We start from the raw sequence: 26,632 nt of genomic DNA, 5'->3' as shown, positions 1-26,632 counted from the left end.
CTGCCGCTGCGAAGCGCTGCTATTTTTCCGACGGGGAATGGCTATTTAGCGGTGAAGGGCGGCGGGCGGCGCCGGGATATAGCTAGTGGTGGCCGAGGGCGCGGGGGGTGGGAGGCGAGTCGGGGAAGAAGACCTTGACTTTTCCCCTGACGGCATGGGCCAGCCACGCTTTTCCCTTGCGCCGGAGCCCCCAACTGCTCCCCAGTTGGCTTTAGACTTATTGATGTATTACTTTGTGCAGTTTTGTTAAGTCTCGGTCGACCGAGTCTTCGTTATTTCTCAGTCGATGCTATATCCCCCTTGATCTTGCATGGAGATTCATACAATTGTTTATTTTCTTTTTCTTCTTATTATTATATACTATGTCATTTGGCTGAGACTTGATTTAGACCTAGGCACACCCAACTTTATAAGGTCTTGACGAATAATTAATAAAATAAATTTATGCATTACCCTGATGCGGAGACCGGCTTTTCGAAGAAGAAAAACCAGTCTTCAAAATAATAGACTTGTGAAGAGTGATGCCGATATAAAGCCGGACGAAACAGGCGCGCGCACCGATACTTCGACCAACAAAATCCTATGAAGAGACGATGACTTCTTCGAAAGAGCACCCTTGATGTAGACTCGGCTTACGTTACGAGATTTCGGACGTCCGAACGGTCTGACACGATTCGGTGATCCGCGTCAAAATCGTAAAAATGCTCGGACGGCACAGCCCGACCTAAGCATTTACGGGCGTTTTGATGGTTCAACATTGGAGATGCCCTGTGCGTTCATAGGGGTGAGTGTGCGTGCGTGTATACGAGCGCTTGTGTCTGTACTGTGTTTAAAAAAACGTCGGAGATGCCCTGATGTGCAGCTAACCCGAACGCGTCTGCGCTGTGAGTCTGTCGCACGGAGTGGTCGAGACCGCATGAGTGCAATTTGCACCGGCGTAGGTGGAGAAGACTACGGCGTTACGGTCCCTTGACGATGGCTCGAAACCTCGCCACCAGCTGCCGGGCGCGCGCCGGTCCGCGGCCGGAAGAGAGCTCGGTCTACTCCTGCTTGTCCTCGGGTGCCGCCACGGCCACGCACCAACGAACCAGTCACCTACGTAGGCGTAAGCGCCGCGCGTACGCGTGGCGGGCGAGGGACACGCGTCGTCCTGTCTTCACTGCGCCGCCTGTGAGGCATCAATGGAGGAGGCTGACCGGCGCGGCAGCTTTGGCATCGATTCCGCCACGGGGACCGAGGCGATGAGGGCGACGAAGCGGCGAGAAGAGCCGAGTCGCTGCCAAGGAGGGTCCACCGATTTTTGCGCCAAAAATGTTTCGGCTGGCGTCCCCCAGCGCGTCGGGTTCGGCCTGGGTCGGCCAGCGTCAATTTCGACCCGAGCCGGCGAAAAAAGGGCCTTTGGGGGCACGACTGGGCCGATTTTTCGTCGCCGGCGGCCGAAAAATCGCCCGGGGGGCCTTCTTGGGGCGCGGCTGGAGATGCTCTTAGGCCAATTCCACCGCGCGACGCCATCCCGTTCGGTCCCGTCCGTTTGGGGTAAAAGGGACAAATCAGACGGCCTAGCGCGTGACGGCCTTGACCCATCTGATCCGTTTTGTGTCCGGGCCGACCCATTTTGAGCGCAAATATGCGTCCGGTTTGGGTCACGACGGACAGCAAACGGACGCGATGCTCGTCCGCGACGGGGCCGCGTGACAGGCGACCACCTACCTCCCACCCTCCCACATCAATGCGCATGCGTGATCGGCCCTACCTGTCATCCGCCCAGGTGCACAGTCATCGTCCTTCTTAAATGGGGAGGCCGTGGACCGGTCGTCGTCTACACTTCCACTTCCAGCCACCTGCCTCCTCGAAACCCGACACCCCTAAAATCCTAGCCTCTCCCCGTCCTCGAGCTCGTCGGCCGGCCGCCTCGCAGCCATGGGGTTCTGGAACCACGGCCGCAAAAGGAAGCACGGCTGCGAGGCCAGCTTCTCCTCGGGATGCCGTCGCGGCTCCGTGAAAGAGGAGGCCGCTTCGCCACCGTGTAGGGCCCCCGCGCCTGCCCCGTTCAGCATCGCCCCTAGGGCCGCCGGCGAGCGCGACCGGCAGTAGCTGGGCATGGACGTATGCCGGCGTTATTGGGAGACGCGGACGCCGGTCATGTGGAGCGACGTCCACCTGCCCAACAACTGGTACCTCTCCGCCGACCGGGTCCCAATCCCGCCGGCACAGATGAGCGGGCGTGCGCGCCACGATGAGATCGCGCGCCGACGCCGCCTCCTCCCCGACGACCTCTACTACGACGAAAGGTACGCCCCCGACTCCGGGCTCTGGGAAACGTGGCTCCAGGACGAGCACGACGTGCGGCGCGCTTCCTACTTTGACGACACGATGTCAGGGCCGCGGCGGCCACGTCGGGAGGTGCGCGGGCGTACGCGGGTGCGCGGCCTCACGCCCACGCCGTCGCCGTCCCCATCTTCGTCGCCACCTTCACCTCCTCGCATGACTGCGGAGGAGGAGGCCCGGCTCATGCAACGTGTCATGGAGGACTCCATGAACACGCACGATGAGCGCCAATGGCCGGGCCTCGAGGAGACGATGGCCCTATCTGCGGTCGGCGACGTCGCCATCCCCGTGCTGGATATGGCGAGGGCGGAGGAGGAGTTGGTGACCGCGTTCCACCCGGCCCTGGTTGGGCAGCACTGGAGCTGGTTGTGCTCGGCTCCGGAGATGGCCGACGCCGTGGGGTCGCGAACTGGTGCCCCACGCCGCCGCGGTCACCGGAGCGGGACGCGTCGCCACGGGAGGAGGTGGTGCAGGCACCTCCCGCCTTCCAGCCCACCCCCGTCCACCACGCTCCGCCGGCCCACCTCTGGATGCCGCCTAAGTAGCTCGGCCTCGTCAGCGACGATGACGACACCGGTGGCCACTAAAGACAGCGACGGCGACGGCATTGACAGGCACGGCAGGAGCGCGCGGGCGGCGGCCATTTTTATTTTATTTTTTATGTTAATTATGGCAATGTGAACCGTGAAACTGGGCCGTTTTGTGGCCGTGAACCCGAACTTATGTTTTAAGTTTTTTTAACTGCGTTTATTTACTTTTCTTAATCATTTTATTTTAGTTTTTCTGTTTTTTTAATCACGTCCAACACATACATGATTTGGGGTGCGGCCACGCTTGGACGCACCCACGATCCAACGAACAGACACGGACATGGGCGAATCCATTACTGCCACAAAGAAACAAAATCCGGCCAGATCGAATGTTTGTTTGGGGTCGTGCGATGGAGTTGGCCTTAGGCCTTGTACAATGCAAAGGTGTTTAGAAAAGATGTTTGAAAAAATAAATCAGGCTTTTCTTAAGCACCGGTGCTTATTTACACAGGGTAGACGCTTAATTAGGCGTCTCTCCTGTAGAAATAGGCACCGATGCTTTAGAAAACCTGGTTTATTTTTCTAATCATCTCTCTGATCACCTAGCATTGTATAAGGCCTCACGGTCCCTCGACGATGGCTGGAAACAGGTCCGTCAGTCGCCATTGCCGCTGCATGCTCCGGCACCGTGGCTCGAAACATCGCCACCGGCTGCCGGAAAAGAATTGTATGAGATCAGGTCTCACGCGAGGCCCATTCTGATGGTTGACACGTGCCATTCACAAAACCACAAAGCATCCCCCACTCCCCATTTAAAATAGAGGGGAAAGAGATTAGATGCTTTTCCATATGACGGGTCTCACCTGCTAACCACGTGTCATTCATCAGAACGGATTTCACCTGCTAACCATGAGACCTGGTCTCGTATAATTTTTTTCCCCGGCTGCCGGGCGCGCCGGTCCGCGGCCGGAAGAGAGCTCGGTCGGCTCCTCCTTGTCCCCGGGTGCCGCCACGCACCAACCGAACGAGTCACTCGCTCGCCCCTGGCGCGACGTCACGCCCATTGTCACAGGGGACACGGACGTGGACGTGGACGTCCGGTGGAAAAGGCGTCGCGGCGCAGCGCAAGCCGACGAGACGGTGCGGTGCGGACAAGCGGGGCGACGTGAGTTTCGAGAAGGAAGGCGCGACGCGACAGACAGGGACGCCCCGCACCGCACCGCCCGCACTCGCGCTGCCGTGCCGTACGTGGGGTGGGGGATGGCGCCGGTTATGGAAACGTGGGGGTTGCCCCGTGCGGCGGCCGTGCCGGATGCCCATACGCGAAGGAGGCCCAGCTGGTGCAGGGATCAGCGTGCCCCGTCGGTCGATCCGATTGGTATTTTTCCCGGTTCCAAACTGGTTGGTTCTACACAACGTAATAACTTGAGCCTACTGAAAAGTGTAATTCTACATGTAGTATAAACATCCACATGCACGGAAAAATGTTCCTAAGTACTCTCAACCATCCCAATCCTACGAAATCATTTTTTTTTGAATTAAACAGGGACTAGCTCGTACCACCACGGTCGTGCAACCTCCAACCAACCAAATACCTACTCCCTCCGTCCCATAATATAAAAACATTTTTTATCTCTAATATAAGAGCGTTTTCCTCTTGGTCTATTCAATAACGAGCTTGCGGATGAACATAACAAACAAAATTGCAATCCTAAAGAATTAGTAGGTTCTTCTTTGTTGCTTGTATTTTATGGGGTTGTTGCCTTTTCTATATCTAGCCTACCCACTAATACTAAAACACAACAGCTCTTCAAAAAAAACATATATTAAAACACAACATGTTAGCAGAAGTAAGTATATATTTATAAGAAGAGTGAGAATGTTGTACGTGAGATTCTTGATGTAATCATGTCACAGAGAAAGCTATTGCAAGTTTTGTTTTGCTTTGCGCCTTCAGGCACTAGACATACTATAGAGCTGTCAAATTGTGGGAGGCAGGCATACACATCATTTTGGCGAGTCTAGATTAAAGGGAAGAATTCCGCATAGGGCCACGCCTGGCGCGCCATATATTGCCTTATGTTATTGTTACCGAGTACTTATGTCAGAGTTTCCCAAAGTCTTATTTCAAAATGAGTAATAAGCTTAGCATAGAGCTACACAGACCAAATCATAAACAAAGCAAATGATGTTTTAGCTAAGACATGATATGTGTTTTTTTGGCGGGATACTTGCCTAACTCTAAATGCAGCTATTTTTAGCCTGTTAAGCCTAATAAAGACACGGAATATCGTTTGTGAACTTACCGCCGGCATTTATGGAAAACAAAACACTGCACCTAGAACAGCATATGCAACGATGATGATTTTCTTTCGCACCATGCCGAACGTTGTTCATGACATTACTAAATGTATCTTTTCAAGACCGCCTAAATCAACCGATTGTTATTACGGTCTCAACCGGTTATGTCATAACCGTTAGGTGTCAATCCAGCAGCCTCACTGTTCATCTTCTTCCTCACGGCCCCCAACCACAACCCTCCCCCCCCTCTGATGTCGACTGAATCGGCGTTTGCCACCCCCGTGGCCGGCGAGCATCGCCGCCCACACCCCCGTCCTACATGAGCCGCCGCCTTCGCCCACCCTGGACCATCCCCTTATACCCGCCATGACCCTCGTCGCCATCGACCCCCCCCCTCCTCCCCTCCCGAATCGTCAAGTTTCCGACTCGTCTTCACATGCGACACCGTGCGCCGGCCATGACGTCCCCGTCTCTGCCTCGACCGCGGCTAGCAGTCGACCGATGCGGTAAATTTTCATGCAACGAAGGAATAGCCATGCAATTTTGCTAAACCAAGCAACTACTACTTGTGCACACACTCAACACTAGGCAGCACAACCAAATTATCCATTTGATGCACGTTCACAGGGGAGAGGGGGGGGGGGGGGGGGGGGGGGGGGGGGGGGGGGGGTAGAGAGAGGGTGTGTGTGTCGCCGCGAGAACTCCACTCCGATAGCCACACCCCCACTCCCTTTCTCTCTCCTCAACTTTCCCCTTTTTTACTGCCCTCTCTCTCTCTCCTCCCCGCACACACCCCATGCTTCCGCTTCTTCTTCCCCCATCAATCGCGAACCGGATAGGGGATAGTAGATAGATCGCCCCCAAATCTTTGCCCTGAACACCGCGCCGGCCGGCCGCTTCCACCCACCACCACGCCCTCCCGCTCTCCCCAGATTCGGCTCTCCGTGGAGATTTCCGGGATCTTTCCGCCGGCGACGTCGCCCATGGCGTGCTACTGACATGGTCCGCCGCGCCACAAGCTGCCGCCGTGCACAGGTCAGGCTCCGCTCCGTCCCCCTCTCCTCGCTCCGATCTGCCGGGTGGCGGCTCCGGCCGAGGGCCCGAGCTTTGACGGGCTCCTGATCTAGCCAAAGATTGGTTTTTGCTTCCCCGGAGATCTTTCCGTGGATTCGGTCGCCGCGCTTCCATTTTTGTAGCCTCGGTTTTTCCTCCCTTTCCCGTTGTATTTCGCGTCCGATTCGGCAGGTTTCTAGTCCATCTCGCCGTGCTATTTCGGACCTCGCTTGACTGGCTTCTTGACTCATGTTTTTTTGGTTCAGTCGCTTCGATCCGGCGAGCCAAGAAGATGAACGGCGCGCCGATCCCCGCGGCGGCCGGCGCCGACGCCGCGACGACGCCCAAGAAGAATGCGGTCGCCGAGATGGCCAGGCACCTCACCGTCGACACGGACGACGCCTTCGCCGGCCTCCTCGAGCTCGCCGCCGACGACGACGCGGACGGCCTGCGCCGCGCGCTGGAGCGCGCGCCCCCCGCCGCCGCGGACGAGGCCGGCCTCTGGTACGGCCGCCGGAAGGCCCTCGAGCAGCGCACCCCGCTCATGGTCGCCGCCACCTACGGCAGCCTCGCCGCGCTCCGCCTGCTGCTGTCCGTCCCCTCCGTCGACGTCAACCGCCGCTGCGGCCCCGACGGCACCACCGCCCTCCACTGCGCCGCCTCTGGCGGCTCGTCCTCGGCCGTCGAGGCCGTCAGGCTGCTTCTGGTGGCCGGGGCTGACGCCGATGCCGCAGATGCGTCCGGGTGCCGTCCGGCCGATGTGATCTCTGTGCCGCCAAAGATGATTGATGCGAAGATCGCCCTCCAAGATCTGCTTGGGCTCCCAAAGTCTGGGCATGGCGTGCTCCGGGTGGTGACCAGGGCCACAAACCTGACCTCGTCGCCGGTGTCATCACCCACCGCCGAGGACGCCCGGTCTCCATCAGCTGCTGTGATGATGATGTCAAAGTTCCCAGACCTGCCGAGGGTTGCAACCTCAGAGAAGAAGGAATACCCAGTGGATCCATCCCTGCCGGATATCAAGAACAGCATCTATGCCTCTGATGAGTTCCGCATGTACTCCTTCAAGATCAGGCCGTGCTCCCGGGCATACTCGCATGACTGGACCGAGTGCCCCTTTGTGCACCCTGGGGAGAACGCTCGGCGCCGCGATCCGCGCAAGTATCACTACAGTTGTGTTCCATGCCCTGACTTCAGAAAGGGTGTGTGCCGGCGTGGAGACATGTGTGAGTATGCTCATGGGGTGTTTGAGTGCTGGCTCCACCCAGCGCAATACCGCACTCGCCTTTGCAAGGATGGCACCGGCTGCAATCGCCGCGTCTGTTTCTTTGCGCACACCACCGATGAGCTCCGCCCGCTGTATGTCTCCACTGGGTCTGCGGTGCCATCCCCTAGGGCCTCAGCAACAGCTGCAATGGAGATGGCAGCAGCAATGGGCTTGATGCCCGGTTCTCCGTCATCGGTCTCGGCAGTCATGTCCCCATTTACCCCACCGAGGTCTCCTTCTGGCAATGGGATGCCCCCTTCTCTGGGCTGGCAGCAGCCAAATGTTCCGACGCTACACCTTCCGGGCAGCAGCCTTCAGTCGAGCAGACTCCGAAGCTCACTCAATGCAAGGGATATGCCTGTGGATGACTACTCCCTGTTGCAGGATATTGATTCCCAGCTTATAAACGATCTGTGCTACTCGCGTCTTGGTTCATCAGCAGGAGGGAACCACAGTTCTCGGACCAAGAGTCTGAACCCTTCAAACCTGGATGATCTCTTCTCTGCTGAGATGGTCTCGTCCCCAAGGTACAACAATGCTGATCAGGGTGCTATGTTTTCACCTTCCCAGAAGGCTGCTATCCTTAACCAGTTCCAGCAACAGCAGCAACTTCTTTCACCAATCAACACAGGGTTCTCGCCAAAGGCTGTGGATAACCAGCAGATGCATTCACGCTCATCCCTCCTGCAAGCATCACTTGGGATATCCTCCCCTGGCCGGATGTCCCCCCGCTGCGTCGAATCTGGGTCACCGATGAACTCCCACCTAGCTGCCGCCCTTGCCCAGCGTGAGAAGCAACAGCAGCAGCAGCACCAACAGCACCAGCAGACAATGAGGAGCCTCAGTTCTCGCGATCTCGGGCCCAGTGCTGCAAGAGCATCGGCTGCTGTTGGCTCTCCTCTGAGCTCATCATGGTCCAAGTGGGGATCTCCTTCAGGGGCACCGGATTGGGGCGTCAACGGTGAAGAATTGGGTAAGCTTCGCCGGTCATCTTCCTTTGAGCTGAGATCAGGCGGCGACGACCCAGATCTCTCCTGGGTGCACACACTGGTCAAGGAGTCTCCACCAGAGAAGCAAGTGACCACAGCTGAATCCATCAACAACTCTGTTAGACCTTCACCTCAAATGCATCCCGGTGTAAGTAATGGTGAAGGCCCCAGTGTGAGCACGCAGCTGAACCGACATGACCAAGCCGCGGTTATTGGAGCGCTGCTCGAGCAGATGCAGCTTGACGAGCAGATTGGTAGTCTAGCAGCAACATAGACGAACAACCAGACGAGCCCGGGGGGGAGGTGCGAGAAGAAGTTACCATTGTTAGCTAAAGAAGAATTGCAAGTATTTTTTTGATTTTCTGTTCATTGCGGTGGTCAGTCAACAAGCAAGCAAGCAAGCGAAAAGGATGGATGGATAGCTGAAGGCGGTGATTCAGGGATTGGTTTTCGTTAATTTTTGGGAGGTAAATCAATACACAACTATTGAGTTTCCATTTCCAGTAGGAGGTTAAATTAAAGAGTGGAGTTACCTACCTCAGTTTGGGGCCGAACGGAGGTAGAGAGAATCGCACCCCGGCAGCTTCAGTTCATCTCATCAGCCAAAAAAGATTTAGTTGTCTATTCTGTTAATTAACCCTGTTATATTAAATTTTAAAAGAAGAAGGCTCATGTGCCATGCCAGAATTCTTTCCTTTTTTTTTTACCTTGGTGGTTGCTGTTTATTTTGTTTATTGTTGTGATGACATGGATACTTGATGTACTGACGGGGTATAAATGGTTACCCGGGCATGCTATAGTTCCAGGTCCCCAAATATGTTTTAATTTTAATTCTTCCTTCAACATGATTTGTGAGAGGATTTACACCATGGCCTTGTTTTTGGTCAGAAGATGTTGTTGATTCCTCTATTGTTCATGGATGATAATTGCAATGATAATAATGTGAAATCGTTTCGGTTTATTTTTTTCGCTGTCGAATCTTGGTTCATCTCAAGTGCTCCTGAATTTCTTGTGACTGGTGGTCGATGCAACCAGGGTTTTGTTTCTTGACTGGTAGATAGATGGAATTTCAGGGGTAGTGGGGTGCACGTGGTGGAGTCGGTTGTGGGTGCATTTTTATTGGCCAAGTGTGAGCGAGATAATGCGCCGACTAGTCAGTGTGGAGATCGTGGAATCTTATCCCCGTTTTCACCCTAGATCTTGATTCGAATTCGTGCCGGCATTCGGAGGACGCGTAGCCGCGATATGATTCTTATTATTGCACCGGTTTTTGACAGTGAGGCGGTTCTAGAGGTAGAATATTGTTTGGAACGTACTTTTTCTCCAAGGGAGGTCACCAAAACGAACCTCCTCAAATGTCCGGATGTGTTTGCGGACAGCGATGATGGTGCCGGCCTTCCAACAAATATCCGTCCCTTGTCCAATGCAGAGATCACAGAAAAGAAAGATGGAAAATGAGTTTATATGATGGATTCAAGGCTGAGTTCGTGTGTCCGGACTTCCCCAACCCTTCCATAAGTTCGGGGCGGTTTGTGGTTGGTCTGAGGCTGAGTTAGGGTGTTTGGACGCCCCCAAACCTCCTCTAAGTTTGGGGGCTGTTGGTGGGGTTTCAAACGTCCAGGTTAGCATTAGAAATATCCGTCCCTTGTCCAATGCAGAGATCAGAGAAAAGAAAGATACAAAATGAATTTATGATGGGTTCAAGACTGAGTTCGTGTGTCCGGACTCCCCCCATCCTTCCCTAAGTTCAGAGCGCTTTGTCGTTGGTCTTAGGCACAACCTCCTATAAGTTTGGGGGCTGTTTGTGGGATTTCAAACGTTCAGGTTAGTTTACAGATATTTGAGGACTGCCTGTGGATGGCAAAAATGTCCGAACACGCTGCTTCAGACATTTGGCGACTCCCGTTTGGAGTTGCCCTTACGATCCCCTTTCCTTCAATCCCTGTCCCCAAAACTAACTACTGTGTCGATTTCCACTCCTTCCTAGTCGGCAGCCTCATAGACATGGCTCATGGGCTGAAGCATTGATTCGACATTGGCACTCAAGGGTCCCATCATTCCATCAAGACTATCACTAGACAAGTACAGGCATGACGTGCACAGGCCAGAAGCATGGTATAGGGTGATGACACCATGAGCAGAATTTTCTTCTCCTAAACGGAGGCAAAAGTGTTGCCCCATCAATCAAATTAATTAAGAAGAGAATCGCCCAGTTAATTCAAAAACCGGGAGAAAACCAATGGCGAGCAGAAATGTGTGCGTTTCAACCTTCGTTTTCAACTTTCAGCACCTTGATGGCTACCCTTTTGCCTGTGTGAGCAAGTTCAATGAACAATTAGGAAAATAAAATTGCTCTAAGACTCGTAGCCATGCTTCCACAATCAGCAGGTGCACAAAGATCAAACGTAATACACACCAGCCTTCAGGCACTAGTTCACAAATAGCATCGATTAACCAAAGAATCAACTGTTACCACGAACATGAATCTGACACCATCCAACCCCAGCAGTAAGTTAAACTAATACAATTCAATCCCATTTCAAGTCAAATTCAAAGAATAAAAATATGAAGTCCTATAAGTTCGCAAAGACAAACTGCTGCAAGATTGAAAGTAAGAGACGGACACTCCAGCTAATCTCTGGTTGAAATCAAGTATGGTACAAAACAGGGCGTTAGTTAAAAGTTACCAAAATCAATCGAGACATCACTGACTGACATTCATTTGTAGTCCGTAATCACTTGGAAGCCCATTTACAAAAAATGCCACCGCTTGTTTTTTTGCGCGCTTGGTGGGCATTAGATTTCTGGTCCTGGAGAACACCGCTGATCGACTCGACAGATGACTTACTCCCTCTTTCTGGATTTCTGAATCTTGACATAAGGCAAAAATCCAAAGAGGTGGATAATGCGCGGCTCCCACCCACGCTGCTGAGCTCGGCAGAACATCAAGAATGTGTTTGCAAAGTACGAGTTGAAGCCCATAAGCACATGCCACCATGCGTGTCCCTGCGGGTTGATGACCCAGAGCGAGAGCTTCTTACAGAAGATGCGATCAACTAGCCAGCAAACTGTCGCCAGGAATATGGTAAGAACCCACAGCTTCGCGAGCCTCTTGGCAGCCAGGTCTTTCGTCTGAATGTAGTACTTGTACATCCGCGGGATGCACAGAAGGCAGAGGCCAATGTAATGCAACTTGAATACTACTTGGAATCGCACGAAGAAGTGAACTACAGCAAATGCAGCACCGTATAGGACAAGGAAAGTAGGCATGGTGCTCCTGTAATGCCAGTCTGGTGAATAAAGGACATACAGATATAGGAGGATTTCCCACACCATTGGAGTCTCATCACTCTGCTGTAAGCTGGAAAACAAAATATGGCCAACACAAATCAATATGTTATATTATATATTGCATGCAGTAAAGCAAAAAAGAAAGAAAATAATATGAAGAATTTGGCTGAAGTTAGACATGCTGAAACTGAGAAGCACACCAAGAAAATGCCTGTGATGATCCATGAGGAATCAAATGCACAGCCTTTACTCAACAGATTAAGAGAGAATGAATTTTAACTTGCACATCATGGTCTTAATTACAGGAATGCATCCCCTCTACATAGTACTTGAAGCAACTCACTGATTGTGATAGTGATGTAATGGATATGGTATTTATAATTCAAAGTACATGCAGCACAGACAGTTGTTAAGGAGGTAAGTGGTAACTAATGATGTGCATCAGGCTACTTCCAATGCATTGGTGCTTACATGAGGTGCTAAGCACATTAAAAACTTTAGCAACTAAAGCCCCAATGCATAGGTGCTTAACTTGTTGGTGCTAAGCATCCTTCATTTAATAATTTTGCAACTAAAGTTCTTCATGTATTGGTGGGATTCTTCCATTTAAATGTTTTGCCTAGGTTCTCGCGCTTGGCATTGTTTCTTCCTGGGGTCACCACTCACCTCTCTCCTCTTAATTACCTTGCCACATCAGACTTTTAGCCTACATGGCAGCCTTAGCACCTGTACAAGGTGGAGCATTCGGAGGGGCCTCATGTGTCCACCAAAACACGTAAGTTGCTTTATCCGGGAGACTTCCAATTTACTAATTTGCCAACCAAAAGGCAGCTAGATTACCCTAATGCATTTTTTGAAGGACCAACAGGAGTGGCAAATAGTGAACGCCTGTAACTACTGAAATTTTGTCATAAACATAAGAAAACCATTTAACGCAGACACCATTTCAGCAATGAACAGCTGCACCAGTTGTTGATGGTCAGCCAGGGCATAAGTACAAACATGCCCAATTTTTAATTCAAAACATTCCAAATAAATCACTCGTTGGGGTGCGCAAGTGCATATTCACTCATCAGTGCATCACATCAAATAAGCATAGAATTTTGAAAGCAAGACTCAATGGAGAAAACAATCTAATGTGGCTTGTAATTTATCAATGCAACCTTCTGTACCCAAGTTTTCAACCTATAAAGAAGGTCCTGTTTTGTTTGTAATTTGCCTGTATTTTTGTAACTTCTCAGAGTAGGGAAATTTTCAAATTATTAAAGGGAACGTTCACCAAAAATTTACAAGGTGCTCTAACAGAATCACATAGAAGTAACAAAGAATGTATTGTTTATGGCTTTTGGCTTTGTGCAACGGATAATAACAACACTGTTGTAAGCAATAGTCAGCGGAAGTAAAATGCACTTGTTTGAATATCCACAGCAGCGAGATCAAAGAAAAATTCAGGTCAAGAACGGCAAGATAACAATCACAATAGCAGGGCGCAATATATTATAGTACTAATACAAACTTAACACAAATTCATGTTAACAAAATATCTTCTGCAAATGATTCAAATGGCAGTAAATATAGGTTCATAAAAGGTGCATTTATTTTCTGTAATCCGAAACTCTCAATCAAATGCAAGCTCGAGTCGCTAAATGTAAAAGGTGTGTCATGGGAGATAGTACCTAACAAACTCAGATCTACAAATAATGATACGTTCTCTGTATTTCAATAATTTATAGTCGCCAATACTACATCATGTTCACTTACTAAGCTGTAACCACTGTAGAGAGAACATCAGCCAAAAAGATAATGAAAATGGTCACGGTGAAGGAAGAAACCACCTCTGAGCAAATTAACAACTGGCGTTGTAGAGCTTTTTTCTCCTCAAAATGGTAGGGAGCTTAAATTTTAACTTTGATGTTTTGAAGCAAAGCCATAACTAATAAAAAAGAAAGAGGAAATTACCCTAGTTTCTACCACATGAGATAAAATGTTGTAACCAAAACCCACTCAATCATTGTGTGCACAATTTGCAAGATGCGCGTAGTAGGAAAGAACAACATTCAACAAGCAAAAGGGCTAACTCCCAGAATTGCATGATTACAATTAATACCAACCGAGAATACCAGTACAGTTAACTAAAAACTTACACATGTTGCAAGGTTGCATGGAAGATGATACTCCCAATAGAAAGTATCATATTGGATATGTGCAGGACGCTGAAGCGCTTCTCAAAACGCTGGCGGAGAGCATTCACGAGCCCAATAAGCGCCAGAAGAATGCACGGGGCATTAGAGAGAGTATTGTAGAACTCTGCGATGTATGACGAGCGCGCATAGTTCTCCTCGCACAGCTCAGTGGTTGATGTAACCGGCCCCCAGAAGCTCGCCACCATCGAATCCGCCATGGAATCGGCCATGATTACCTCTTGACTTGGTATGCTATCAAGAGGCTATGTCACAGCACGGTGTTGGAGGGCAGCAAACCAAAGACCTGCAGAAATGAAACGTAACTTTGTTAAGACCGACACAGTTCTAGTGGTAGTTAATCATACTCCTGCGTGTACAAGGTGTCAAAAATGTCGGCATGTGGCGGGTACAGCAGGTAAAAAAGTCGTTAAAAGGTAATTGACGCTTCCATCAATTATCCTATTCATCCATAAAAGGCAAGGGTAATTTTCCCAGTAATGCAGTAACATAATAATAATAAAGGCGCAACACCTCCTCTTGGCGCAAATAATCCAAGTCAACATCATCAAACGGCTCGCAGCAAGCACAACTACACTCTACATAACTCTTACTCAGCGAGGGCTCGAAGGAGACCTAACAATTAAACGCAACTGCAACCACCTTAAGGTGGGCGCTCTTACAACAGAATCCAGCAGCACCCGCAGATCCCGTCAGAGGTGCAGATTCGCCATAGCAAAATTCGGCATCGACGATTCTGAATCCCCCGGCCAACCCCCGCGGCACGGGCAGAACCTCGATCAGACCTCTAGACCGAACCCCACACGCACGCTTCCGAACAGATCTGCCAGCGGCGGAGGCCGAATCAGCGGAGAAACGCGGACCACTCCCCCGCCGCGGCGATTGGCGGGCCGCCGATCCCGACACCGTCGGCGCGACCGCGACACCCCACTCCTCGTGGGAGACCGCCCGTGCAGAAATTCAGATCGCCGAGACCAGACGGAACGACCGGAGGGAGGGAGGGGGCGGGGAGAACCCGCGGCTAGGCTAGGCTAGGGTTTTGATCGGAGGGGAGAGGGATCGGGGGGGGCGGTTGGTTACCTCGGGGCGGGCAGGGAAGGGGGGAGGGGAGCGGCGCGGCGCGGCGCTCCTGCTGGTGGGCTGTGCCGTGCTGTGCGCGCTAGGGCATGGAGAAGGACGGTGAGGTCCGTGGGGCGCTTTTGTTCGCTTCGCTCGCTCCCGATCGATCCGTCGCTGTCTTCCTTTTTTTTTAACCTTTTCCCTTTTCCTTTTAACTTTCCTCCACGCGTCTTTCTCTTCGGTGCGCGCTGGCTCCTTGGAGTTATTTTTTGTTATAAAAAGAAAATTCGCCGTGGCCCGCGGGCCTAGCGCGTGGGGCCCGCTGGACGGGAGGGGGCGACAGTCGTCGGCCGGCCTTCCGCGGTGGCCGGCGGCCGTGCGCCGGGGCCCGTACGGCGGTACACGCGTCCGGCCGTGTATATGCCCCCTAGCTAGCAAATTGTGTTTTTTTTTTGAGGGATAGCAAATTGTAAATAGATGGTGCCGTGTTAAGTCCGATTTAAATGCCTTCTCTTTTTTATACGTTTTTTTGTCACATGCTTCATAAGTTTATCTTGTTTTAAAATATATAAACTGACAACATATACGTTTGTTTTTTCAAACGCACGTTTATATGTTTGTTTTAATAAACAGGGTTTCTCGTGATAACTCACAGGACATCGTCTAGTTTCCCAAACAAACGAGGATAAAATCTTTGATCTTGTGTCAAAAACATTGTAAAGGTGCGGTTCGTATGCCTCCGAGGCACCTGTCATCTGTCATCGAGGCGCGCAACATCTCGAAAACAATTTTACAGGCATCGCATCGCATCGCCGACATCTGATTATTGTTGTTGATTATGACTTGGTACAGGTGTCGGCCCATTTTTGCAACTTAACATTATCACACATTTGTATTTGGCGCAGGTGGATGTGGACCATTTTTCCAGTGATATGTCTCATCATGCCACATAATTATTCGGATTATGTCAGAGTATTTTCCCAAAAAGACAAGTGAGGTTACATCTGAGATCTTGTGTATCAAAAACACTGTAAACATGTGGTCCATGTGCAAGCCGCTTTTCACCAAGAAATCTAATTTAGCTGGCCTCACCGGCATATAATTTTCTTTTTTGATAATGACTTTTTCCTTTCTTGATAACGACCCATTAGAGGAGCCGAATCATTTTGTGGGCTTCGCATTCTAGCACTACAACTACGTAATATATATTTTCTTGAAAACAACTCATAAGAGTAGTTGTGATGATCGATGAGGGCATGGGTTCTCTACTCTTCGTGCTGAATCTACTATATTAAAATAAAAGCCCCCCATTACATGATTTTCCTGCCCTCACACTCAGCCACATCGCCACAAATTAGTTCATTCGAACGATTAATCATGGATGGCCACAAGTTAGTCGTAAATTTGCTTTAGTGTATCCATGCATGCCTTTTCTGGGAAATCAGCTCATGGATGTCGATCACAACTGTTTGGGTTCATTTTCGTATGGTCATGGGTGGTACATGTTTCGGATGCTTGCGGCGAAATATATAGTGTGCTTCATTTTTTTTAAGATGACGTCACGTTATGTTTGATTTAGATGTCTTCTCTTCTTCTTCTTCTTTTTTGAGCAACTTCTCTTCTTTTAGTGCGTGATGGTTCAGATTAAAAATCGTCGTGGCCCTTCCGTCGGCAGGCCTGGCGTGTGGGGCCCGCTTGACAGGAGAGGCAGTGTGTGGAATCAGCTGCCCTTTCGCAGTGGCCGACGGGGACCAGCTACTCGTATGGTGGTACACGCGTCCAGCCGTCGCGTGTGCCAAATTTGTATTTGGAAGAGACGAATGGTCAGGTACCATTTCGTGCAGTGATCCCGTCGTCTAGCTATTATCAATGATGTGCCACATTACCAAATTGGAATATTTCTCAAACAAGTGAGGATGAAATCTTGGAAATCTAATTTTCCAGGCATCGTCGACTGGTGATTCTCTTTCTTGATAATGACTTGCTAGAGGCGCCGACTCGTTTTGTGAGCTTCAAATTATCACGAATTGTATTTGGCACAACAGACAGGGACCATATTCCAAGTGATATGTCAGTCTCGCTATGTCGCATTATTATTCAGATTATGTCGGAGTATTTTCCCAAAAGGACAAGTGAGGTTACAGCGTGGGTCTTGTGTCGAAGCACTGAAAACATGTGTTACATGGGCAAGACACTTGTCACCAAGAACATAATTCAGTAGGCCTCGCCGACATGTGATTTTTTACCTCTGTTAGAAATAACCGATGTGGTTTTAGTTAAAACTAAAAGTAAAATCCCCTCAAACAAATTCAACTAAAACCGCGTCAATTATTTTTGAATGAAGATAACCACTTGTTAGATGGGTCGATTCATTTTGTGGGCTTCATGTAACACAAGAAACAATCATGCGCTTTGCCGCGTCGTTCTTCGTCATGAGTCATTTTTTCCCCAGGGTTGGTCTCTGGGTTGTGGACTTTAGTTACACTGAGCTAGAAGGTTTTCCTTACCCAACTATGAACCGTACGAGCACATCCTCTGTCACCCCCACCGCGCTTACGGCTCTATACCCCAACCCAACTTGCTCTGGCCCTGGGTCCTCCCGCATCTCTTCTTCGGTAAGCGGACCGTGGAAACTGGGGAGTATCCGCTTGGGACTGATAGAAAATAGTATATCTTTCCCTCCCGACCCCTATAAAAATCTAGTGGAAGCCCGGTCGCGTCGGAGGCATCTTTATCTGATTTTTTTTTGAAGAGGATATTTATCTGATTTTGAGGCTTCGTCGTCCGGCTCCTCCAAAATTATGTTAGGAGATGGTGCCGTCCTCCACGTTTGTTAGAGGTCGGTTTTAGATGTGAGAAAAAAGACATCGTTTAGTTACATACAGCACTCTTCTAAAAAAAGGTTAAATACGACGCGTGTTTTAGAGAAAATTCACACTTGCGCTGGCCATAGAGCCCCAACAGCACAAAACTTATCGCGGATAGGACCCTTTATAGCGCCCGCTACCTTATATATTGGGACGGCCCATTAGCATAGGTTGGTCAGATGTTCCCTTTTCTTTTTGTTTGTTATTTTTCTTCACTTTTATTTCCTTTTAAGAAATGACTACGCATTCAAAAAATGTTCACGTGGTTATAAACTGTGCTCAAGTATTTATTTATTTTGAACGTTCACGCATTTAGGTATTCACATATATGAAAAAAATGAGTTTTAAAACTTGATCTTGAGATTTTAAAAAATGTTCATGCATTTTTAATAAGAAATGTTTGTGTATTTCTCCAAAACAATTGTGTCTGCGCGCATGTGTGTGGTTCAACAATATTTCATAAAAGTAAAAAAGGAAAACCTAAAGCAAAAAATATGAAAAAAAATGTAGAATGAAGTTAAAAGAGAGAGAGAGAACGAATCAAGCGATTTTATATATTGATATGAAGAGTATATATATATATCCATATTGAGGGGTTGCTTCAAGAACACACCCCTTTACTAATGACATTCGTTAATTAGTATTTCCTTATAAGCACAAGCTATTTATATCTTACATTTTTCTGTATTGCATCAGATTTGCCTGCCTTCATTGTTTGGGCATTTTGCTATTGGCTTTTTTTTGGCGCTCTTGTTGTTTATCGGCTGGACGTATCTTTTTTATTTTTCTTGTTTTGTTTGCGGTTAAGCCATGGTAGGATGGATGGCCATTTTTTATTTTGGTGGTGGAGTTACATAGCTGGATCTGATGTCAAGAGGTGGTGAAAGTGCTAAACATAGCCGGCCTGATGTCTCTAGGGAAGGAACACTGCTATGCAGACGACGCTTTTCAGTGGATGCATGCACGATGCTTCACATTCAGCCTTCCATTCACAGAATAAAGTGCGGCACATCCATCAGGTTACCACAGTGTCGTGTGTCTAGTAGTTTCGCTAGGAAGTGCTAGACGCAAGCGAAACGAACACAAGGGGTACACACGTATGACATGCCTGACATCATAGGCCCTCCCGCCTACAAGGCTCATGACCCACCAGGTAGCTTTATTTTAGGGGAGCTTAGTATTTTTATATATATGTTTCTTCTTGAAAGCACCTCATAAGAGTAATTGTGATCATCGATGAGTTTATGCATTCTCTACTCTTCGTGGTGAATTTAGTAAATTTCAAGTTGTATATAAAACAAAACTACAAATATCTAGAAAAATGTGAAGTGTGAGGTCTCTTTCTCGATAGCGGTCTGCCATGTACTTCCCGTGGGCAACACCCAAACGCCCAAACCTTAACCACTACTACGTTGATCTCTTGTACTCTCGTGGTAGCTGTGGGCAAAGGACGAAGCTAGAAAAAAACTTAGTGGGATCATGTCTATATTAGTGGGGTCATCATCTATAAATGAATAATGATTAGTACTAAATTAGTGAAGGATTTTCTAACTTCATTGGGATCAGTTGACCCCATTGCTTACAAGGAAGCTCCGTCCATGGTTGTGGGTTTTGGGATGCACGATAGACTCCAAAGGACACACATGCATCATTCCTATTTTGAAGGATTGGCCTTGAAAAGAGTTATCGAGGTTTTGTTCACCATTAAATGAGTCAGTCAAAGGCAACGCACTAATATCATCTTCTTTGTGAAAACATTATAGCCTTCTAAAATTGTTTACTTCTTTATACCTAGGTGGCTACGTTGGATGTATTATGTCTGTTTGATGGATACATGAATAACATGTTATCATATAGGGCAACAATGATGTCATACTATAAGAAAAAATATAAAAGGGTATGTAAGAAAAGAGGAATTTTCATAGCGGTTTTTTATGATTCCTATTTGTATGAAATTTTAATGTTTTCAAGACACTTTTTATTAACATTTTATTTTTTAATATATTTTTTCTTGATATTTTATCTTATAATTGAAACCCTCTATGTTCTTCCTTTTACTTGTTGATGACCACGTTGAATGGATTATCGTTTGAACGAAGACCATGGTGTTGTTTTCGCCGATGTGGGCACGTCATGTCTTTTTAATGGAGGCAAAAGTTTTTCTTCATCATATTAATAATGAGAAGTGTCGAATCTGATCCTAGAGTGCTCGCCAGATCATACACACAAGTAGTTGTTGCTCCACCGGCGATGGATCAGAGATAGGGGAATCATCACCCCCTCCCGTCGTTACCCACCTCATCTGGATGGGCGGGGTCACGGTAGATTCGGTCTGGATCAAGAAAGGTGAGAAGAAGGTCGAAGATGGGACGAAAATAAATGGCGGCGAAGTGGTGGTGTAGAACAAACGAAGGGAGGATGAGATCTGACTGGCGAAGGAGCGTTGCTGCACCGAGAAAAGGAAGACAAACGAGGAGAGGCGCTTGGCGTTGACTTGCATGGAAGATGAGTTGGTTGCTAGATAGCGTGCTCTGATGAGTGTGCAAAGACGAGAAGAGGGGGAGCGAGGCAAGTATAAGTTGCCACCTCCTCAAGTACGCGTCAGGACTGCGATGGCGACAACGATGGCTACGACGTCCATTTTAACTTCAGTGGAAATATGGACTAGCAATCAGGAAACACCTTGTGGCCTGATTCTAGAGCAACTAGCAAGACTTCTATTGCCTCCGTCCCAAATTAGTTGATTTAGATTTGTCCAAATATGAACGTATCTAACACTAAAACATGTCTAGATACATCTGCATGTAGACAAATCCAAGTCAACTAATTCGGGAAGGAGGGAGTACTATAGTAGGTCAAGGGGCTATGGTAAGTAAGATTATTATTAATGTGACTGTTGTGCCCACCAGGGAGATCTCTCTAGTGACGGTTGTTAGTGTTTTGATTGAGAATGCAAGAGGGGTTGGTAATTTGAGCTCTTCAACTACAACATCCACCCCTCTGGGGTGTAAGGATGGCAATTTTACCCATGGATACGGGTACCCGCGGGTACCGTACCCGCATGGGTAGGGTATGGGCGCAACTTTATACCCACGGGTAGTACCCATACCCTACTGTAAGTGCATCTAGTGCCACCCCTAGTTGGTTTTGGAGTATTGACGACAAACCTAGTTGAGGGACTAATGTGTTTGTGAGAATTGCAGGATAACATAGGTAGAAGTCCCTCATTGATTCGGTTTTACTACCAGAGATGACCCCTAAAAATGTATGAAGACATTGAAGTCAAAGGTGGTATATGAAGATATTCACATTGAAGACTATGACAAGAGAAGACACTATATGAAGCCTATGGAGCTCAAAGACTTAGATCTGTCGTAGTTCTTTTTCTTTTGTGTTGAGTCATAGGAACCACCGTACTGTTAAGTGGGGTCCAAGAGAACCAGTCAGAATGACTGAAGTGATGCCTAAACCAAAAACCTATGTCTTCGAGTGAAGACTATGAGAGCGAATCTTGTCCAGAGTCGGACAAGTCAGCTTTGCTTGTAGCCCAAGTAAAGTTGTCGTGTGAGTTTGAAATCTGACCGTTGGAACACGTGTCAGTTCCTTAGTGACCCAGGGTCATTTCGGACAAATCAGGCCGGGTTGCCAAGTGGCTATAAATAGCCCACCCCCTACAACCATAAACGGTTGGCTGCTCAGATTGATAGTACGGCTTTTGTCGTTTGAGAGCAACCCACCTCGAAGCCTTTGAGAGAGAATTCCTTGCGAGGATAAAGCCCTAACCACCAGAGCCAGAGAGAATTGGGCATCACTTAAGTCTTCTTGTCTGTGTGATCTGAAGACTTATTACACTTGAGGACTGTGCATCCTCCAGCCGGTTAGGCGTCACGTTCTGAGCATCCAAGAGACATTGTGGATTGCCGGTGAACAAAGTCTGTGAAGGTTTGGGAGTCTACCTTGAAGACTTACCAGAGTGGTTGGGCGAGGTCTATGTGACCTTAGCTCAAGAAGAATACGGTGAGGACTGGGTGTCCTGAGCTGCGTGTTCAGGACTGGGTGTCCGGGACTGTGTCTCCTAAGGTTTAAATACCTAGCCGCTCCAACCAGACGTACAGTTGTCACAGCAACTGGAACTGGTTCCAACAAATCATTGTCTTCAACGAGTCACTGGTTTCATCTTCACTTCCCTTTACTTACTGTTACTCCTTGTGAAGTCATTGTATGTTTGCACTATCATTTGTCTTCACTGAGTGACTGCGTGTTCTGTTTGGCTTCACAATATCTTCCTACCTGATCCTTACTACCTAGCTGCTATTAGTCTTTGTGCTTTCACTTCATTGAATACTTGACTATGGTTTGCCTAGTGTAGTCTACCTTCCGCTGCATGGTAATAGGTTTAATTTTATCGTTTGTCTTCAAAACTTCATGTTCTGAAGACTTTCATAAAAATCGCCTATTCACCCCCCTCTAGTCGATATAACGCACTTTCAATTGGTATCAGAGCAAGGTGCTCCCTTGTTCTGTGTGATTCGGTTTAACCACCTGGAGTTTTAGCTATGTCGACTACAGGGATAATTAAAGTCTCCGCTGCGTGCCCCGTCTTCGATGGAACTGAATATCCCTACTGCAAAGAATAAGATGCGCATGCATCTTGAAGCCATTGACGTCGACCTATGGTATGTCGTCGAGAACGGCGTTCCCAAGGCTGGAGAAGGTGTCACTGCTGCTGATGTCAAGAAATTCGTTCATCTGGACTCTACTGCCAAGAATATGATCTGTGGTCATCTGACCAAAGGACAGTATGGCCGTGTGAGTGCTTTGAAGACATCCAAACTGGTCTGGGACTGGCTCTCCAAGGTCAATGAAGGCATCTCAACCCAGAGAGATCAGAGAATCAGTGTCCTTCGCAACCTCTTCAACCGCTTCAAGTGAAATGACAATGAGAATGTCCAGCACACATTTGACCGACTCACTGACATCACAAATGAGCTTCAAGCCCTCGGCGCCACTGAGATTACCAAACACGAAGTCATCAAGACGCTGCTGAGATCACTTGATAGTTCGTTTGACATCCTGGCTCTGATGATTCAAGAACGTCCTGATTTCAAGACACTCGATCCGTCTGACATACTTGAGAGGCTCAACACACATGAGTTTCAGCTTTCGGAGAAAAGAGATATCTACGGTCCAAACTATGGGCGAACTCGTGCCTTGAAGGCAAAAGCTGTCTCCTCATATGAAGAAGAATCTGACAGCAGTTCTGATGATCCTGAAGACATTGGAAGGGAACTTGCTATGCTTGTCAAGAAGTTCCAAAAATTCACCAAGAAGAAAGGCTTCAGAAAGTCTTCCCGATCAAGTTCAAGGAATGATGAAGTTCTTGCTCATGACTACAAGAAGAAAACATGTCACAAGTGCAAGAAACTTGGCCACTTCATCTCTGAGTGTCCACAGTGGGACAATGAGAACAAAAAGAAGAAGAAGAGCAAGGAATATGACTCTGACGACAAGAAGAAGAAGAAGAAATACTTAAAGTCTTCTTCCAAGTCTTCCTCAAAGTCTTCATCACACAAGAAGAGCTCATCTGGCAAGGCACGTGCGTTTGTTGGCAAGGAAATGGATTCAGAGGAGGAGTCTGCTTCTGAGGAGGCGGAGGTGGAGTCTGAGGAGGAATCCGACTCAGGTGTCGCAAGTCTGGCTACAGCATACGTTGCCAAGTCCATCTTCAACACTGAAGACAATGACTTCATCACCGACACCGATGCAAATGACAAGGACTACTCCGCTTCTACCTACTGCTTCATGGCACGCGGTGCCAAGGTAAACACACGCACTACTCACTATCAAACATCTAGCGACGATGACTCTGATTGTGGTTCAAAACCTAGCTACAAAACACTTGCTAAAATTGCAACTGAACAACAGAAAGCTATGGAACATATTCAAAAACTGTTAGACAGAAGCGATGATCTGTTAGGTGCTGAAATGACTCGATCTGAATCCTTAATTGAAGACATAAAAAATCTTCACGTTAAGTATCAGGAACTTGAAAGTCGTCATGAAACTCTCTCAACAACTCATGAAAAGCTTTCCTATGATTATCTTCAAAGGAAGCAAGATCTTGAGAAATTGAGAGCGGTTCATGAAGATCTTCAAACGGAAAACGAGTCACTTCGCGCCAAACAGATCAGTCCCGCTCAGGAAGGATTTGAACCACCATGTCTTAAATGCATTGAGCGTGATAATGCTACTTCTGTTGCTGAATGTTCTACTGCTACTGCTGTTGCAATATCTTCAATTGTTGATGTGGTAACTAACCCCTCTCCTGAGGATACCACCGCTATTGCTGATGAGAATGCTAGATTGAAAACATTGCTTGAAACAGGGATGTACAAAAGTCTTAAAGGGCATCAGACGCTATGTGATGTCCTGAAAAAGCAGATTCTGAACCGAAACCCTAGGAAAGAGGGTGTAGGGTTCGTAAGGAAAATGAATGCAGATGGCTCTTACTGGAAACCTGAGTAGTACCCCAAAACCATGTGGGTTGCTGCAAAGGAACCTTCAGCAGATCCGTCCAATCTATCTGGCTTCACTTGTGCTAACCCCATTATCATTGATGAATCCTTTGATGCAAACTATATACTGTTTAAGAATCAGAATGGTGAAGTGTTTGCCAGGTACATTGGTACGAACTGCAGGAATGGACCGCCTATGAAGAAGATCTGGGTTCCGAAAAGGTGTCTGGAGAGTCTTCCTGTGAATGTCATCATGACACTTCACGTGAAGAAGACAAACCTTAGACCAAAGGCTTCATACGGTCCAAAGGCTTCATACAGACAGAGGACTCACCTGAGTCGCACTAACGCAAATGTTTTGCAGGGAAACCATACTCAGGCATATGAATATGAGAGCGGTTCATCAAACCGCCATGTTCATAAGACCAAGAACTATTCTGCTTATTCTTATGAGTACTATTGTCCGCCTGCAAGACTGTTTGCTAAGGCTTCAAAGCCAAAATTCTCAGATGCTGCACTTAGACTTATTGCTTCTAAGCCGCCCTTGATGTGGGTGGCTAAGAAAGCTTAACTCTCTTTTGCAGGGAAAGGTCTCCAGCAGAAAACCAAAATCGTCTGACGCTATTGCTGGGGACCTTAAACATCTTGTAGGGCGCAAGATCAAATGCCCAAATGGTCTTACTATGTACTTCGTACCTGAATCGCTTGCTACTCTCCCTATTAGTCCTAACCTGGATCTAAGCTTTCATAACCCACTGGTTCGTCGAATGTTTTTGCTTCACAATGCTCTTGGTGAAGCCTATCCCCCTAACTGCACTGTAGGGTACGACACCAGCGTCTTCAGAATGGATTATTGACAGTGGGTGTACAAATCACATGACTGGCAAAAGAAGTCTTCTTATGGACTCAACCTTACGTCCATCCGACAAGAGCCACATCACATTTGCTGACACTGGTAAAAGTAAGGTATTGGGTCTAGGTAGAGTTGCAATCTCAAGGGATCAACACATGGATAAAGTCATGCTTGTTGAATCCCTTGGCTTCAACTTAATGTCTGTCTCAATGCTTTGCGATTTGAACATGATCGTAATGTTTGGAAAATATCGTTGCCTTGTACTAATGGAATCTGACAAGTCTCTAGTGTTTGAAGGGTATCGAAAAGATGATTTATACGTGGTAGATTTCTCAGCAGGGCCACAACTTGCAGTATGTCTTCTAGCAAAGGCTTCAGAATGATGGCTCTGGCATCGGAGGCTTGGACATGTTGGCATGAGGAACCTCCACACCCTTGCGAAGAAGAAGCATGTCATAGGCATCGAGGGCGTCAAGTTCAAGAAAGACCACTTATGCGGTGCCTGTGAAGCAGGGAAGATGACGAGGGCCAAACATCCCTCGAAGACAATCATGACCACTACTCGACCCTTCAAACTGCTTCACATGGATCTTTTCGGTCCCACTCATTACTCAACTCTAACTACTACTGCTTGCCTCTATGGCTTCGTTATTGTTGATGATTATTCTAGATATACTTGGGTGCACATAATCCTTTACAAGACTGAAGTGCAGGATGTCTTCAGACGCTTCGCCAATCAAGCTATGAACAATTTTGGCGCCAAGATAAAGCACATCAGAAGTGACAATGGCACTGAATTCAAGAACACTGGCCTTGATACATATCTTGATACCTTGGGCATCACACATGAATTCTCAGCCCCGTACACGCCACAGCAGAATGGCGTCGTCGAACGCAAGAACAGAACACTAATTGAGATGGCCAGAACGATGCTAGATGAATACAAGACCCCAAGAAAATTCTGGCCCGAAGCCATTGATACTGCATTCCATACAATCAATCGTGTTTATCTTCACAAGCTACTGAACAAGACATCTTATGAGCTCCTTACTGGCAAGAAGCCAAATGTCAGTTACTTTAGAGTATTTGGCGCAAGGTGCTGGATCAAGGACCCACATCACACCTCAAAATTTGCACCAAAAGCACATGAGGGTTTTATGCTTGGATATGGAAAGGATTCGCACTCCTACAGAGTCTTCAATCTCTTTCATTACAAAGTGGTTGAAACAGTGGATGTGCAGTTCGATGAGACCAACGGTTCACAAAGAGAGCAGCTGTCAAATGTGCTAGATGAAGTTCCATCCAGTGAATCAATCAAGCTAATGGGAACTGGAGAAATTATACCTTCTGAAGCTCATCCTGAAGAAGAACTTATCAT

General features: G+C 48.1%; 2 protein-coding genes across 2 annotated transcripts; one reads left to right on the top strand and one right to left on the bottom strand.

Annotated features, from left to right (window-relative positions):
- The first annotated feature begins 5,839 nt into the window (after window positions 1–5,839).
- LOC125550327 (zinc finger CCCH domain-containing protein 24) lies at window positions 5,840–9,337 on the top strand. The gene is made up of 2 exons (XM_048713298.1): window positions 5,840–6,194; window positions 6,479–9,337. Exon 2 carries the CDS (start codon window positions 6,505–6,507, stop codon window positions 8,740–8,742), a length of 2,238 nt encoding a protein of 745 aa, XP_048569255.1. The 5' UTR covers window positions 5,840–6,194; window positions 6,479–6,504; the 3' UTR covers window positions 8,743–9,337.
- Window positions 9,338–10,977: 1,640 nt separating this feature from the next.
- Window positions 10,978–15,195, bottom strand: LOC125550326 (alkaline ceramidase). The gene is made up of 3 exons (XM_048713297.1): window positions 15,041–15,195; window positions 13,904–14,246; window positions 10,978–11,829 (listed from the first exon to the last, which is right to left on the bottom strand). Exons 2-3 carry the CDS (start codon window positions 14,170–14,172, stop codon window positions 11,313–11,315), a joined length of 786 nt encoding a protein of 261 aa, XP_048569254.1. The 5' UTR covers window positions 14,173–14,246; window positions 15,041–15,195; the 3' UTR covers window positions 10,978–11,312.
- Window positions 15,196–26,632: the final 11,437 nt, after the last annotated feature.

Source organism: Triticum urartu, chromosome 4 (genome assembly GCF_003073215.2).
Source record: "Triticum urartu cultivar G1812 chromosome 4, Tu2.1, whole genome shotgun sequence".
Lineage (NCBI taxonomy): Eukaryota > Viridiplantae > Streptophyta > Magnoliopsida > Poales > Poaceae > Triticum > Triticum urartu.
The sequence above is the reverse complement of the archived record's forward strand: the minus strand, read 5'-3'. Positions and strand labels throughout refer to the sequence as shown.